The 17,044-nt window shown below is 37.8% G+C and overlaps 1 protein-coding gene across 22 annotated transcripts in view; it reads left to right on the forward strand.

Annotated features, from left to right (window-relative positions):
- col14a1a (collagen, type XIV, alpha 1a) overlaps positions 1-17,044 on the forward strand; it is a 344,010-nt gene that overhangs the window by 202,473 nt on the left and 124,493 nt on the right. For all 22 annotated transcript variants that reach the window (XM_009292161.5, XM_009292162.5, XM_068214100.2 and 19 more), the window contains one exon: positions 3,541-3,664. In XM_009292161.5, coding sequence (XP_009290436.2) covers positions 3,541-3,664 — 124 coding nt within the window. The remainder of the gene's footprint in view (positions 1-3,540; positions 3,665-17,044) is intronic.

The raw sequence follows: 17,044 nt of genomic DNA on the forward strand, positions 1-17,044 counted from the left end.
ATACTTCTGGATAGCAAGTTTTCTCCTCTGCGTCTTTCATGAATCAGTTGTCGCCACTGCCATTTATTAGTGTCACTCATCGGTAAACAGCGCCAGATCGTTAGAACTTATCGCAGCCCTTTTTGTTAAGCATTTGACCAGTCATAAGGGAAAGAACTTATTAGACTAGGCTCAGAAAGTGAGTAGAATATTTATATTTGTTTATGTGCTATAAATGCTCATGTTGTCCTGTGCATGTGAGTTTTTAAAGGTACAGTTTGTATATCTAACTGTATTAAATGACAAAATAGTTTTACAAATAGTATATAAATATAAATTTATTTATACATTTTAATACAATAATTCTTGTGCGGTGAAGAAAAATATTAAACGTGTATGAAAAGCATCGTCAGTGCACTGTGATGCATCGAGATATCCAATTGTACCGAATCGATGGCATAATAATCATAAACGAAGCGAACCATGGGACCAGTGTATGTTTACACCTCTATGCAAAATATATTTAAATATAGTTACAATTACACATTTGTAAGTTGTTTTTTATGTCTGCATGTCATGTTATAAAGTATTTTATAAATTACACAAATTTAATGACAAAAATACAATTTGACAGTACAGTTAAGAATATTAACTACTGTGCATTGGTATATATTTATTATTTTTTGTGTTTTTGTAATGAATCGGGTTGCAACAGAGGTGAAGATCCAAATTAAATTTATTAAGAGAATCTTTAAACAGGCAAAGTCAAACAGGGACAGACAGCAGTATGCAGATAATCCAAAAGCATGGTCAGAATACATGCGAATGGTCAGGATAGGTGGCATAAACAATGTAAACTGTAAAACAAAGCAAATATCAGAAACACAGCACAGTAAGACAAGGAAACCACCACGCTCACAGTTCACAAGACTTAGCAAAGATATGTGTATGTGTGTGTGTGTATGTGTGTGTGTGTGTGTGTGTGTGTGTGTGTGTGTGTGTGTGTGTGTGTGTGTGTGTGTATGTGTGTGTGTGTGTGTATCTGTGTGTGTTTGTGTGCGTGCGTGCGTGCGTGTGCGTGCGTGTGTGTGTGTGAGCGCAGGTTGTGTTTATTATCTGGGTAATCAGTCCTTACAAGCTTCAGCTATGTGTTTGCAATTAAGGCGGATCTGGGCCAGGTGTGTGATTGCAGGGAATGAGATTTGTAGTATTTCAGTGGCAAAATTGTTGTCCAGATGATAGTGAATGTTTGCCAGCAATCTGCAAGGTCTAGATCACTGCTGATCATGACAGATTTATTTCAAATTTAAATTAGTCACATAAACAGTCATACACAGTACGATACACAGGAAAATGCTTATACAACTACCAGTAACCTTGAAAATGAATAAAGAAAGAAAATATCAATTGAAATCTACACATATTTTAAATAGATTTTATTTAGAATATGTAGTTAACGTCAGAATTATTAGCCCCCCTTTAATTTTTTTTTCTTTTCTGAATTATGAGCAAAGAAAAAATTTCACAGTACTGTATGTCTGATATTTTTTCTTCTGGAAAAAAAAGTCTTATTTGTTTTATTTTAGCTAGAATTTAAGCAGTTTAAAATTTTATAAACACCATTTTATGGACAAAATTATTAGCCCCTTTAAGCTATATTTTTTTCGATAGTCAACAGAACAAACCATCGTTAAACAATAACTTGCCTAATTACCCAAACCTGCTTAGTTGACCTAATTAACTTAGTTAAAGGTGCAGTAGGTGATTGTCTTTAGAAGCATTTTTGTTGTGCTGGTTAAAATTCCCTTCACAGTCTAATAGTAATGATCAAAGTAAATAATCTAAATGTATTTATATGTATTTTTAAATTTTTGGGTAAGGCATAAAACTAAAAAAAATGTTAATCCAATTAAATAGAGTCCGACTGACATCTCTAATAATTCCGGTAAGTAGTCCAATCTGTCTGTCACCAAATGCAGATTTGAACAAATGTGCAGCCTTTCGCACGCAGCTCCGCCGATCGCCACACGTTCATGAGACAGGTCACACTTTTAACACATGAGAGAGGGTTCTTTTACTGTGCTCATGTTTAAGGAGGCGTGGCTCTACACGGCAGGGGAGGGACTGTGATTCAGAGATTTATGCTAAGCTGTTAGCATTGTGGAATATCACCTACTGCACCTTCAAGCCTTTAAATGTCACTTTAAGTTTTATAGAAGTGTCTTGAAAAATATTGTGTAAAATATTTTTTACTTTCATCATGACAAAGATAAAATAAATCAGTTATTAGAAATGAGTTATTAAACTATTATGTTTAGAAATGTGTTGAAAATCTACTCTCTAATAATCTAAGTATATTTTTATGTATTTTTTACGTATACTTACATTAAATATTTTATTGGAGGTACAAAAAATATGATAGTTAACCTTTACAATGTTAAATGCAATAGTAATGAAAATGTGGTGTCTTTAAGTACATCTAAGTAGTCTTATATTCAATATATTTTAAATTATCTGCAAGTACTAATACAATTTGAAGTGCACATTCTAGTTCAGTATTCAAATAAAAATAAAACAAAATTGACAAGACACAGATCGGTGCTAAAATAGAATATAGATCATAAAGCATAAAAACCCACACAATTTACAAAGATTTTTAGCTGAGCCTTTTGTAAATGTGCTGAGTCATGTCATGTACCATGCGGGCACCATAGCTTGAGAACTCGATTTTAGAACTTGTACTGTATCTGGCTTTCTTCAAAACAGGTTTTCTTTTTTGCTTTTCTCAGAAATTGTTTTTATGGACTGAGGCATCATGGGAATAGCTACTCCGGGCTAGAGACCACACTACCAAGCATTTAACCCAGAGAGCATTAGATAAAAATAGGCTTTGTCTAGACATGTCATTCCAGGCCTCAGAAGATCTTCATCACAACCCATCAACAGCTTTAGGGATCACTGCAGTGGACCTGATATAAGCCATGGGAAAACGCCAGAGCAAGAACGTTTGAAGGGCACGGGTTAAAGTAAACATCATATGGATATAACATATGTTTGACTTGGCTCCTCAAACAGGATCAACAAGCAAACTCGTATGCATGATGACATGAATTTGGTGTCTCTTATTTAGAGTTTGGCTTTAATATTAATATAGGGATTTGGTAATCACATGGTTGTATATTTGCACAATTCATGAATGAGCATAATGCTTAACCTCTGATGGTTACAGCATGTATTTTGTGGGGAAAAATTAACCAAGATTAGGGGTGGAAATTATGCTGAAAGTGACAAAAATATCTCTGGTTTTTAAAATATGGTGGGGAAAAAAGTGCTGAGTTTTTAAGGGGACAACCTAATTGTTTTATGTTAAATCCACTCAAAGTTGCAAAAATTATTAAGTTAACTTTAAATTTTTCAATTTGAGTTGGGATAACATGAAGGAATTGTGTGGAAGCCAGCAGTTTTCTTTTTTTTTCATCTGAAAAACAGCTTATGATATAATATAACCTGACATTTAGGCATGTGAATAATGCACGCTGTCTTACTTTCTTCATCTGATAGGTGGCCATTGCTCAGTTCAGTGACGATGCCAGGACTGAGTTTAAGCTCAACTCCTACAGTGACAAAGAGGCTCTGCTGGATGCCGTGCAGCGCATCTCCTACAAGGGAGGAAACACTAAGACAGGCATGTATTTTGTTTGAAGAGTGAATTAAACTGCACCGACAGCTGCTCTTGTGATGCTCTTGAGTTGGAACACAACGTCCTCAAAGTCTTTTATCCTCCTTTCAGATAATCTGCGGGCTATTGAATTTCTGTAGACCACTGATGATTTTGTACTTTAATCATAAAAAGGCATGCAAATAAGCTTAGAAATGTAAGACTAGCATGTTAGTTCTAAATATGCCAGCAACACGATAAACCCACTGAAACATACACTCACTGGCCACTTTATTAGATGCTTGTTAATGCAAATTTCTAATCAGCCAATCTCATGGCAGCAACTCAGTGCATTTAGGCATGTAGACATGGTCAAGACGATCTGCTGCAGTTCAAACCGAGCACCAGAATGGAGAAGAAAGGTGATTTAAGTGACTTTGAACTTTGGCAGGCTTGCCTAAGTACTGTAGAAACTGCTGATCTACTGGGATTTTCACACACAACCATACAGGGTTTACAGAGAATGGTCTGAAAAAAATAACATTTCCAGTGAGGGGCAGTTTTGTGGGTGCAAATGCCTTGTTGATGCCAGTGGTCAGAGGAGAATGACCAGACTGGTTCCAGCTGATAAAAAGGCAACAGTAACTCATATAACCACTCATTACAACCGAGCTGGTCTGAGTATTTCAGAAACTGCTGATCTACAGAGATGTTCATGCACAACTATCTCTAGGGTTTAATAAGAATGGTCAGAAAAAGAGAAATTATCTAGTGAGTGGCAGTTCTGTGAGCACAAATGCCTTGTTGATGCCAGAGGTCAGAGGAGAATGGCCAGACTGGTTCGACGTGGAGCATTCGGATTTGAATTTGGATGGTAGGGTCAGAATTTGGCGTCAACAACATGAAAGCATGGATCCATACTGCCTTGTATTAACAGTTCAGGCTGCTGGTGGTGTAATGGTGTGGGGGATTTTTTTTGTCACTGTTTGGGCCCATTAGTACCAATTGAGCATCGTGTCAAGACCACAGCCTACCTGAGTATTGTTGCTGACCATGTCCATTCCTTTATGATCACAGTTCACCCATCTTTTGATGGCTACTTCTAGCAGGATAATGCACTATGTCATAAAGCGTGACTCATCTCAGACTAGATTCTTGAACATGACTATGAGTTCATTGTACTCAAATGACCTTCACTGTCACCAGATCTCAATTCAATAGAGCACATTTGGGATGTGGTGGAAGGGGAGATTCTTATCATGGATGTGCAGCCGACAAATCTACAGCAACTGGGTGATGCTATCATGTCAATATGGGCCAAAATCTTTGAGGAATATTTAAAGTACATTGTTGAATTTATGCCACTAAGAATAAAGGCAGTTCTGAAGGCAAAAGTGGGTCCAACCCAGTACTAGTAAGGGTAGCCTAATAAAATGGCCGGTGGTTGTAAGTAGAGATGCATTGATCAACTAGGGACTGGAATCTATTCATGGTAAATATGATCAGGTTGCTGGTCTTCTGGTTGATTCATGCCACTCAGTTCTGTTAGCAGTGTTATGGGGAATGATGTCAAGTGTGCTGGCACTCACAGCCACATGATAACATGTTGTCGGTGCACAACTTTTAAAAAATGTGTGAAAAGTGCATGTCATGTTTGCAATTTGCTGCCACAACCTCACCCGGTTACCTCACCCAGTACACTGTTCAGATATTGCAATCAGAACATTAATTGGCACCTTTTTGACGATGAATTATAATTACCCAAACTGTTTAATTTTGAGCCCTTTTGCAAAAACACAGCTTTTTACAAGCCAATCCTGTGCATTTTGAAAGACTGATAGATCTGAGGCGGAACATCCTCATCTATGCAGAACAGAGCTTCTCTTCTCTTCTCTTCTCTTCTCTTCTCTTCTCTTCTCTTCTCTTCTCTTCTCTTCTCTTCTCTTCTCTTCTCTTCTCTTCTCTTCTCTTCTTCTCTTCTCTTCTCTTATGGAATCAGTTTAGTCTCAAAAGAAATTCATGCAAAAGACACGATGTACACATGCGTAGCCAAATTCACGTGCGTAAAATCAAATTCACGTGCGTAAAATATTTATTTATATTTACGAAAAATTTTCACGTGCTCAAAATAAAAATACATTTTCATAAAATACGTTTCACAAATGCAAAACACCATTTGCAAATATATAAGAGTGTACAAAAAGTTTTGAATGTTTAAAACTTGCGAGTTTATCCTGAATGAGAATGTGCAAATCCTCTTTCACGTACGACTCCCCCTGGATATGTGTGTGTGTGTGTGTGTATTATTGAGACTTTCCTGCCAGAGGCAGGGTAACTCGTACCTTTCAGCCAATCAGATGAGAGCTGTAGTCAATGACACCAACTCTGCGCTTCATTTGCGCAGACTGTTTCTCTCCAGCATGGGGAATGGAGAAAGCAGCAGTCACACTTTTTTCATTTATTTAATTATTTGACCATAGCCTCACTCTTTTTATCCATTATTTTGCCGCAGATCCGCTCTTATTTATTGTCTCCTGCATGTAGCTTGCAGAATGATGAAATATCATTCCGGTATTGCAAGTACAGCAGTATCATTGTGGTCTAGCGGTCAGTGCGTTGCGTTATCAAGCTGCCGACCCGTGTTTGATCCTCACCAGAGATTAACTTTTTTTTTTTTTTCATTTTTATTGTTAAGACATTTAAAACTGTAAGGTTGTTGAACATTTGAAGTTCTAAAGCAGCTGTTTTCTTTAAAAAGACTTAATAGTGTAATTAGAAACTGAATTGGAAATTACCTTATTTTAATATAGTCAGTCGTGAACTGAGGTGGGCCGGTCAAAGGCTTGAAACTCCAGGGCTGAAAAGGAGTCCCACTCCGGCCCTGATTATATCCAATGAATGTAAACAAGCTGCTGTTGTGCTTTAGTAATATAATATGTAGAATATACAAATCTGTCCCCTCACAGCAAGAAGGACGCTGATTTGAGTCAATGCTGGGCCAGTTGGCATTTCTGTGTGGAGTTTGCATGTTCTCCCTATGTTTGCATGTGTTTCCTCCAGGTGCTCTGGTTTCCCCCAAAGCCCAAAGACATGCACTATAGGTGAATTTGAGAAACTAAATTAGCCGTAGTGTATGAAAGTGTTGGAAGGGCATCCGCTGCATAAAACATATGCTGGAATAGTTGGCAGTTAATTCTGCTGTGGCTACTCCTGGTAAAATTATGGACTTAAACAAAGGAAAATGAATGAATGAATATTTTTGTTTGTATATAAAAGAAAAGTGCAATCTCCAAACATAAATATATTGTGGTATGCTAGCAACATCATAAACGTACGGTAGTAAAGCATGCGTGCAGTTATACAAGCCATGTACTAAAACACGCTAGCAATATATATAGTTCATTAAGTTTTTAAGTTTAGATATGTAAACCCAAACATAAACACTGATATTTTTCATTAAAGTAAATTATCCTTAACACAATCACTTTTGTTTAGATTAATTTATTTTTCGAAGTTCTTCTGTTATTGTCAATATAATTTTCCTGGTTAAGATCATGCTGCTTCAGCAGATTGATCTGTACCAACCACCAAAACAGCAACTTCTTAATGTACCAGCATGGAAATTCATGCTGGCCTTCAAAGCAGTGCAATCTCCTTGTGCCGGGTATCCAGAATTCTTTATTAATGTCCTGTTTTAGAAGCTCTAGGCCAGGAAGTTCAGAGAATGAGTTTGATAAAAAGCTGCACGGCTCCAGCTCAGTGAGCAGCAGAGGAGCGCGGTGTGTCTTTGCGCCTGCGTTCATGCTGTCTTGCTGTGAGTCTTTGTTCTAAAATGAAACACCTCTCATTCCACACAGGGAAGGAACGGCTCGCAGACACAATCGTCCCCGTATAAGGTATATTCTCCATGGCAATGAGCCCCCTGTCAGCGGGTGGGTGGCAGCTGCCGCGCCTCATTGGTGAGAGCAGATACATGTCTATGGACATGTGTGATCCAGGCATTATGAGCGTGGCGCATTTATCCATCCCGGCTTTAGCAGGCTGCTCATTTGAAACATGAGCATGACTTATTTTCTGAGGGTATTAGGGATAATCCCTCGCCCGCATTTTCATACATTCATATGCAGAGGATGAGGTGGGGATCAAAGTGATTGGCCTCATTCAATGAGTTTAAACTTGGAAAAAAAGGATAGAGAGAAGTCAATTCTAAGTATTAAGAAGCTCTGTGTGTTTTCAAATGACAGGAAATATTTAAAAGGAATGATGTTTTGATGGTCAGAAAGTTTGTAACTAAGTTTAAGGTAGGTTTATTTATTTTGTGTTTTATAGTGGGATGGTAACTGGGAAAATTGAAATCTCTCAAGCCTTAAAAAGACAAAAAATATTGTATTTAATATTACATCTTTTCTTTGTATTTTAAATGTGTTCTGAAATCAAACCAGATATATTCAGTGTAATAAACGTTTGTTAACTAAAAAAAATCTTTACAGGCAGATTAAATATTATTTGAAGAAAATAAAATGTTTGATGACATATTAATATAATATTTTTATCATCAAATTATTCAAACATTAATTTTTTAAACCATATAAATTATAAACCATACATTTTGTGTGTGTTTTGTAACATTATACTATTTATAGTTATAATAGGGCAGCACTGTGGCTCGTGGTTAGCACTGTCGCCTCACAGCAAGAAGGCTGCCGGTTCGAGTCTCGGCTGGGTCAGATGACATTTCTGTGTGGAGTTTGCATTTTCTCCCTATGTTGGCATGAGTTTTCCCTGGGTGCTCTTCACAAAGACATTAAATTGGGTAAACAAAATTGGCCACAAGTGAATGTTAGAGTTCCATGGGTGTTTCCCAGTACTGGGTTGCACCTGGAAGGGCATCTGATGCATGAATCATGTACCGGAATAATTGGCAGTTCATTCCACTGTGGTGACCCCTTATAAATGAAGCACTAAGGTGAAGGAAAATGAATAAATGAATATAATTTATATTCATAAATTTATGTTATGCTCAGAGACATTCAAATATTATTTAATCCATATTTTTGACATTTCATTTTCTCACATATTGTTTTAAACAATAAAGTAGACACTTTACTAGCATTTAATATTTTTTTCTTGTATGTTCCCTTCAGTAAACTGTATATGATCTAAGCACTAAAATTGAATCTCTCTTCTCATATGTCTCGACCCATGAGTACCATATTAATAATAATCACCTGTATTCCAAGTATTTTGAAGTCACACAATATAAGGAATATGCTAAAATCGAAGAAGTGGAGATTCATACTCTGCAAGAGTCAGATTGCCCATTTTCACTGAGTGGTACTGTTCGGTACTGTATAGGTCGGTATTGTAAGGCTTCCATTTCCACTGCCAAAAGGATATCAATAGTGTACAACAGAAAGTTTCAGTCAACGTCATTCTCGCTCGAGGAAATAAAGTAAAGCTGCACTCCTCACAAGACAGATATTTTATACCCATAAATACTTGTGTTAAAATGTTCATAACTAAACTTTCTATTAACAGTATTTGATTATAACTGCAGACCAATGAGTGCAAAATAGCCTACTGTAACGTCTGCAATTATTTAAAATAAATAAATAAATGCAACATATATGAGCACATACAGCCCCTTACAGTGTCCGAAATGTCAACAATTACAGAAAAACTACACACAGCATACATTTAGTCCTTATTTGGGTTCAAAAACAGCATGCAACATATAGCCCAGTCAGTGCAGACCTCTCATCTGTATCTTTAATCTTCACCAGCACATGTAACATCTGTTAAAAAGTAATTCCGTCATTCCGAGCTCATAGCAGTCCAAAAGGTGATGGTAATAGTTAAACATGGCAGTTTGTTCATGATTCAGGATGCTGAAACGAAGGTTGCTTTTCTCCTTTGTTTTTTTTCAGCTTTTGCTTTGTTTTTTCTTGCATCACTCTGTTGTTTGTCTATTTCTGAAAGGATCAGATGTCAGATGCACTTCAATAATCAGGCGCACATTATTATCATCTGCTCAAAAAGTTATTTCAAATATAGACGCGCAGCTCGCTCACGCTAAAAATCGAAACCACTCACGCTTTAGACGGCCTTGTAAACAACTACGGGACACGGGTAAATTCTGTTTTTCTTTCTGGCTTTGTGGCTGTTCATCAAGATGGTGACAATGTTTGTTTAAGCTTGGGTTGACCATGGCTCATTATTAGATGTATATAATAAATATAGTCTAATGTCTTGGCAGTGTATTTAAAAATGGGTCTTACTTTGTTTTCATTGTCCGGCTAGTGTACGCGCTGCTGTAAACCAATAGCATTCAGCTGCACGTCTGGCTCTGCCTTTTGGTACCATTTTATTGTGCTAGGTACCCTTCGGAAAGGGTACCCAACAAGTGGTATGGTACGGTTTGCTTTTTGGTACCTTTTGACAGTGAAAACAGCCATAAAAGTGTACCAAACCATACCGTACCATACCACTGAGTGAAAACGGTCCAAAAGTCACACTTCATGGTGGCTTTATAATGTGTATTGCTCATATTTAAAGCTATAATTTTGGTTTAAATTATGTTTAAAAATTTTAAACAGATTTAATCAAAATCTGTTCATAAAATGAAAGTTGCATTTGTATGGAACAACTGCAGGTTGAGCAAGTGAATGTGCTAGGAAGCTTCTCGTTGATTTATTACTCATTATATCTGCCCTCAAACATGAGTGAAAGATATTAGCCAAAACTCACAAACACAGAAACCCATGTGCGCTTTTGACTGATGATACAGTCATGATGTCCTGCTCAACCGTCAGTCAAGCAGCAGTGCTTTTGCCCCCATCAACTTAAGGCCACAGCTGGCCACAACTTCAATCTGCAGTCTAAATTCTTTTGTTCTCACCTCTTATTTTAAAACAAAATAATTCAAGCCTCACAAGGTGGTGCCGTCTACTTGCTAAGTCCATCATTTGTCTCCCTCTGACAGGAGCCGAAGCAAAGCCTGAAAGAGAAACCGTCAGCTTCAGTCAGTCAGGCGTAGCCGCGGGGTCCCCGTGTTCTGTTCTTTGCAATATATCGGCAAAATGTGCCATTTTCGACACCCGTCCATATTTTATTCAGAGTGCAGCTTTTGTTGAGGGGATTGCGTCTAATACTTGCTGATCCAAGGGAACCTGAGACGTTTGAGAGAGATTAGAGATGCAAATTAGGAATGAGCAGCATGGCTGATGTCTCGCAGCCTCAGCACCGATTTGGTAATAATGGTAAAATATTGAAATGCTTGTTAGATCCAATAGTTCAGGTGTGCTGAGTGTGACAGCTGGGACGTGTCATGGAAAAGAAGAGGCTTGAAGATTGTATTTATCAGGGGTCTGACTTTGTTTCGCCCTAAGCTAAGTACTTGGCACTCTGTGAGCTTTAAATTTGTAGGTGACACAGAGGTTGACTCGCACAATTTTCATTCATTATTGATTATCTTCGTTGGAACAAACAGTAATCCAACTAGATGCAAATGAAAGCTGATACTGCAGCATAGACTTTATGATTTTGTGATGGCATAGCTCATTTACCTAGACTAAATTTACATGACAACAATAGCTAGATGTGAATTAGTCTTATGTGCAAAACTGGAATCTGAATAGTGCATAAACATTTGCGAATAAAGCAAATAAAGTTTTCAGCCAAAGATAGTCAACGAGAACAAAACCATCACTTTCTGATAAACTGGCTTCAGAAATAAATAACAAAATAAATTTGTTGTGGTTGGAGAAGACACTGTGGGCTTTTTTTAATTGTGCGTCAGAAGACGAAATGCAGTAAAATTATGGTGGCTTCTGGAGGTGCAAGACCATTCTTTGGGAGCCCAGCTGCTCAAGACTTTGGCATCACCATCATACCTATTATCAATCTATTCCTCTTTCATAGCGTTTGTGTCGCATCTAACGGGTGGTGCAAGGAGTGAAACAGATGTAAGGATCCAAGTGCAGTCTTTTCGGGTTCATTGATAATTTATATTAAAACTTAACCAAAACACAACAAGAGAGACAGGGAAAACACTGTAACATTAACATTAAATGACAGACAACAAGTGGCATAACAAAGTTCTCTGGCCATTCTCTGTAAACCCTAGAGATGGTTGTGTGTGAAAATCAGTAGATCAGCAGTTTCTTTAGTACTCAGACAAGCCCGCCACCACCATTAGGTGTACCTAATAAAGTAGCTGGTGAGTCTATATAGTCCAAACAATTAGGTTAAACAATTTGATGAGGAGGTGAAAACTAAATAACTAAGGTGATTAACAAGTGAAAACTCGAATGGCAGGGTGTGACAAAACTAAAAAACAGAAACAAAACAGGCACCATTACAGTTTGCATGATGATGCATCTCTACTGTTTGTTCAAATATTGCTGAAGTAAATCTACACTTTGCTAAAGAAGTGTTATCAAACATTAGAACAGCAACAAGGGACCCCCCACGAAAGTGAGATGGTTCATTTCAAGGGGCTATCCCATTTAGTAAAAATCAATTCAAACAACGCAACCACAACATCTGCCATTGTTGTGTCCTGTATGTTTTTTTTTTTTTTTGGTGCTTGAAACAAATACCAACTGCATGTCTACATACTTCTGCAAACAGGTATGCACATGAATGATTTCACCCTTTCTAAATATTCCCATTTGGATTTCCATTTTGGCTGTTTAAAGTACATAAACCCAACAACTACACTGTCTTTTCAACTTTCAAGCCCATTTTCAAATGTATGCATACAATTTGTATTGTTTTGGGCTGATGAAATGTAGTAGTGTAAACAGCCACTTCAGCTTCTGAAGGAGAAGTAGACTTGTAAATGAGTGGAAGGAAGAGGATGTGGAGGCATCGGCTGTTCTGTATGCAAAAAAAAATAATGTCTTGAACTTCTTGAACTGCATACGGCAGCCAGTGCGGAAAGATAAAGAGAAGTGTGACATTGGTTTTTCTGTGCTCATTTAACACCAGTCATGCTGCTGCATTCTGAATCATGCAATCAAATCATCTTTCTAAGGTTTGATTACAGATGATGAAAGTCCAGCCAAAGAAGCATTGCAATAGTCCAGCCTAAAAATGAGAAGGGTTTGGATGAGAAATATTCCAGAAATCTTTGTTAAAAAGTTAAATCTTACTTATGTTATGCAGTAAAAAACCTGCCTGATCAATCTCTCTTTGCAATATAGTCTTTGAAGGTCAGCTGGTCATTAACGAAAACCCTGACTGAACTTGTTGATATAATTATTGATGACCGCAGATGGATGGAGAAACTGTGCTGTATACAGTCAGAGTAGCAGGTGATATGAGAAGTTATGTTCTTGTAAGGTTAAGCAGCAGGTGATGTTCTTTCATATGCAACGAGATGTTCTTAAAGTGGAAGTGAAGCAGTCAGTCAAGTCTACATTATTTTGTACATTGATTTTCAAAAGAAAATGGAATGTTTTAATATAGCTCTTAGTGTGAAGGTGCCATTTTAATGGATTTGAAAGATTTGAAGATGTGCTTTAACTGCAGACTGTCAGCTTTAATTTGAGGGTATGTTCATCCAAATCAGGTGAACAGTGTAGGAATTACAACAGTTTGCATTCATGCCTCCCACTTGTTAATTCATTCGTTTATTCATTTTCTTTTCAGCTTAGTCCCTTTATTAATCTGGGGTCACAACAGTGAAATGAACCGCCAACTTATCCAGCATATGTTTTACATAGCGGATGCCCTTCTAGCTACAACCCATCTCTGGGAAACATCCATACACACTCATTCACACTCATACACTACGGACATTTTAGCCTACCCAATTAACCTCTACCGCATGTCTTTGGACTGTGCGGGAAACCAGAGCATCCGAAGGAAAGCCATGCAAATACAGGGAAAACATGCAAACTCCACACAGAAACGCCAACTGACCCAGCAGAGGCTCGAACCAGCGATATTTTTGGTTTGAGGGGACAGCACTACCTACTGCGCCACTGCATCGCCCTAATTGGACAGAATAATGATCAAAAATCAAACTTTCACTTTTTAATACTTGGTTGAAAATTATTTGCAGTCAGTAACAGCCTGAAGCCTGAACCCATAGACATCACCAGATGCTGAGTTTTATCTCTGGTGATGCTTGCCACGCATTTAACTGACTTCATTTCCTGCTTGCTATTGGGGCATTTTCCTTTCAGTTTTGTCTTCAGCAAGTAAAACACATGCATAATCAAATTCAGTTTAGGTGATTGATTTAGCCATTGCTTAACATTCCACTTCTTTCCCTTGGTTGCTTTGGCAGTATGCACTGTAAAGCACCATCCAATGAGTTCTGAAGCATTTGACTTAATATGAGCAAAAAATATATTGCATAAAACACTTCAGAATTCGTCCTGCTGCTTTTGTTAGCAGTCACATCATTATTAAATACAATAGAACCAGTTCCATTGACAGCCATACAAGCCCACGCCATTTCACTACTACCACCCCATTCCTCTGCTTAAGATCATGAGCAGTTCCTTTTCTTTTCCATACTCCTCTCATCCCAACACTCCGATACAAGTTGATCTTGATGTCATCTGCCCATAAGATGCTGTTCCAGCACTGTGACTGCTTTTTTACAACTCTTATCTGGCCTTCCTGTTTTTAAGGCTCACTAATGGTTTACATTTTGCGGTGAATCCTCTGTTTTTACTCTGGTTTAGTCTTCTTTTGATTGTTGACTGTGATACACATGCACCTACTTCCTGGAGATTGTTCTTGATTCGGCCAACTGTTGTGAAGGCTGTTTTCTTTACCAGGGAAAGAATTATTTGGTTGTATATCAAAGTTGTTTTCACGGTCTTCTGGGTCTTTTGCTGTTGCTGAGCTCACTGGTGTGTTTTTTCTTTTTAAGAGTGTTCCAAACTGTTGTTTTGGCCACACCTGATATCTTGAGAGTTGACACTAACATATTCTAAATGCAAATAGCACACTTGAAATGAACTCTGGACCTTTTATCTGCTCATTGTAATTGGGATATTGAGGGAGTAACACAACTGAAACATGGAACAGCTTAGAAGCCAATTGTTCGATTACTTTTGGACCCTTAACAAGTGGGAGGCACATGTTCAATCTGTTGTAATTCTTACACTGTTCACCTGATTTGGATGTAAATACCCTCAAATTGTGTTGGAGTATAGAACCAAAAATGTTAGAATTGTGTAGATGTCGAAATATTTTTGGACCTAACTGTATATAAAATATTTAAATGTTTTCTATTTTTATTTATTTTTAATACCTTTTATTTGATGCAACTTGGTCCACTATCTCCCACTGCTCCAGCGCGGCATGACAAGGGGATTTACATTCAGACTAATGCCACAATTAAAGCACATGGCTTCACACTAAGTCATGTCTTTCTGGATTATGTCAAGACATATTCTCTTATGAAATCGATAAACTCAATCTCTTAACATGTATAAAGGATGTAAAAAACGACCATGTAAAAAACTGCACCGATCTTAGTTTCACTGAGCAGCTGCAGTAGTGAAAAGTGAAAGTTCCCACCCCCACACCTGACCTTGTTGAAACCCTAGACAGGCAGTCAGGCAGCATAATACAGAGATTGGTTCAAAGCGCATCAAATGATTGGTAATTAAAAGGCAAAAAAGAGAAAAAATTATAAAATAAACATTTTTATATATTAGACACAACTTTGATGGTTGTATTTGCACCAGCTCCATGTCCACAACTGCACACTTTAGGTTAAATTAGGTAGTCAAGTCTTTGCGACCAGTCCATTACTTCCACTCTATTTGTTTAGCTGGAGAAATGAAATTAACCCTGTGACCTCAGAGACAGCTATATTCTAGAATGGTGGCGTCCTAGCTATAAACACAAATGGTTACATTAATGAAGTTTGTTTTAAATATTTTCAATAAAGTGGAAATCAATGTACAAAACACTGTAAACTTGAGTGCTTCACTTCCGCTTTAAGACCAGTGCAGCCACTATTAGATCAACTGATTGAAATATAGCTGCATATTCCTGTATGATGAGGCCTAGTGACCTGTGTGGAGAAGTGGAGGGGTCCAGTGATTGAACCCTGAGGAACCCACATGACCAGCTGATGTGCTTTGGATAGCTCCGCACTTCAGCCAACCGTGAAAAACATACCTGTGGGATAGGATTCAAAGTCGTGAAATAGAGATCCTGTGATGAGCGCTGATGAAAGAGTGAACAGAAACATCTGATGATTCATGGTGTCAGGTGGCAGACAGATCCAGCAGAATGAGTACTAACGATGTGGAATCAGCTTTCGCAATCTGCAGACCTTCAGTGACAGACACTAATGGAGTTTCGGTTGAATGGCCCCTTTTGAAACCCGGGGCCAGAATTACTAAATGGGAAATTAGCTCTAGAGTGCTATCTCCTAAAACTGCAGATGGGAGTGGATTGTTCTGTGAGTATCAGTGGTGGTGTAACAGGGGAAAGGTTAGGAGGATTCAAGGGACCCTAATTAGGCAGGATGCCCGACCCAATATCTACCAAAGGCGAATAATGCGATTTCTATCAAGGGGAACACCACCCCCAATTTAATTTGTACCAACTGACTTAATACTGTCCAGGGGGGCTTTGAAAGTAATAAAAATAGTGGTTTCCCTGCTGACAATGCAGTACAAAGCAGCTCCATAATATCCAATGCATTGCATAAAAAAAAAGTGCAGATTACTTTAAATTGCAAACAAAGCCAGTGATTGTCAAGATGAAGATGAATGTGGAGGTAATCTACTAACACCATAGGCATAAAATGGGCTATTGTATGCTTTGTGAAGTTGGATTTTACCATCAATTGATTTTATCAAATGACACCTGGTTGAAAACAACTTGCAAAGGTGTGAATGAGGTGAGAGACAGGCATTTAAGTTGTGGTTTTACCCAATGTGGTGGGGAATGTGTCTGAAAACAAAAGTGTTAATGATGTGTGTTAGTTTCAGTAGAAGTGTAGGAGAAAGTGTGAGTTGTGGCCCTAAAGGAATGTTAGCCTATAAAGTACATGGTCTGAGGTCTTGTGTTGAGGAAAGTTACCTTTGAAAGTAGTGCATTACAATATTGAGTTACTCCACTAAAAAAGGAACTAATTGCGTTACTTAGTTACTTTTTATGGAAAGTAATGCGTTATATCACTTTTGAGTTACTTTTGTGTAACTTTTTTCTTACCTGCCCGAGGTTTGATCTCTTTCAGAACTTGCAGGTGTTTAGCATTTGACAACCACCTATATGACCTACATCTTCATTTTCCTTTAAAAATGTAGGATTAAATTATATTTTGAGAACTTTCTGAGCCCAGAGCTATACATGCTGGATATACAGATTAATAGCAGCATGTACAGTAATGTGTTTGCTACTTTTGTATGTTTTCTGTTATTA

This window comes from Danio rerio, chromosome 16 (genome assembly GCF_049306965.1).
Source record: "Danio rerio strain Tuebingen ecotype United States chromosome 16, GRCz12tu, whole genome shotgun sequence".
Classification (NCBI taxonomy): Eukaryota; Metazoa; Chordata; class Actinopteri; order Cypriniformes; family Danionidae; genus Danio; species Danio rerio.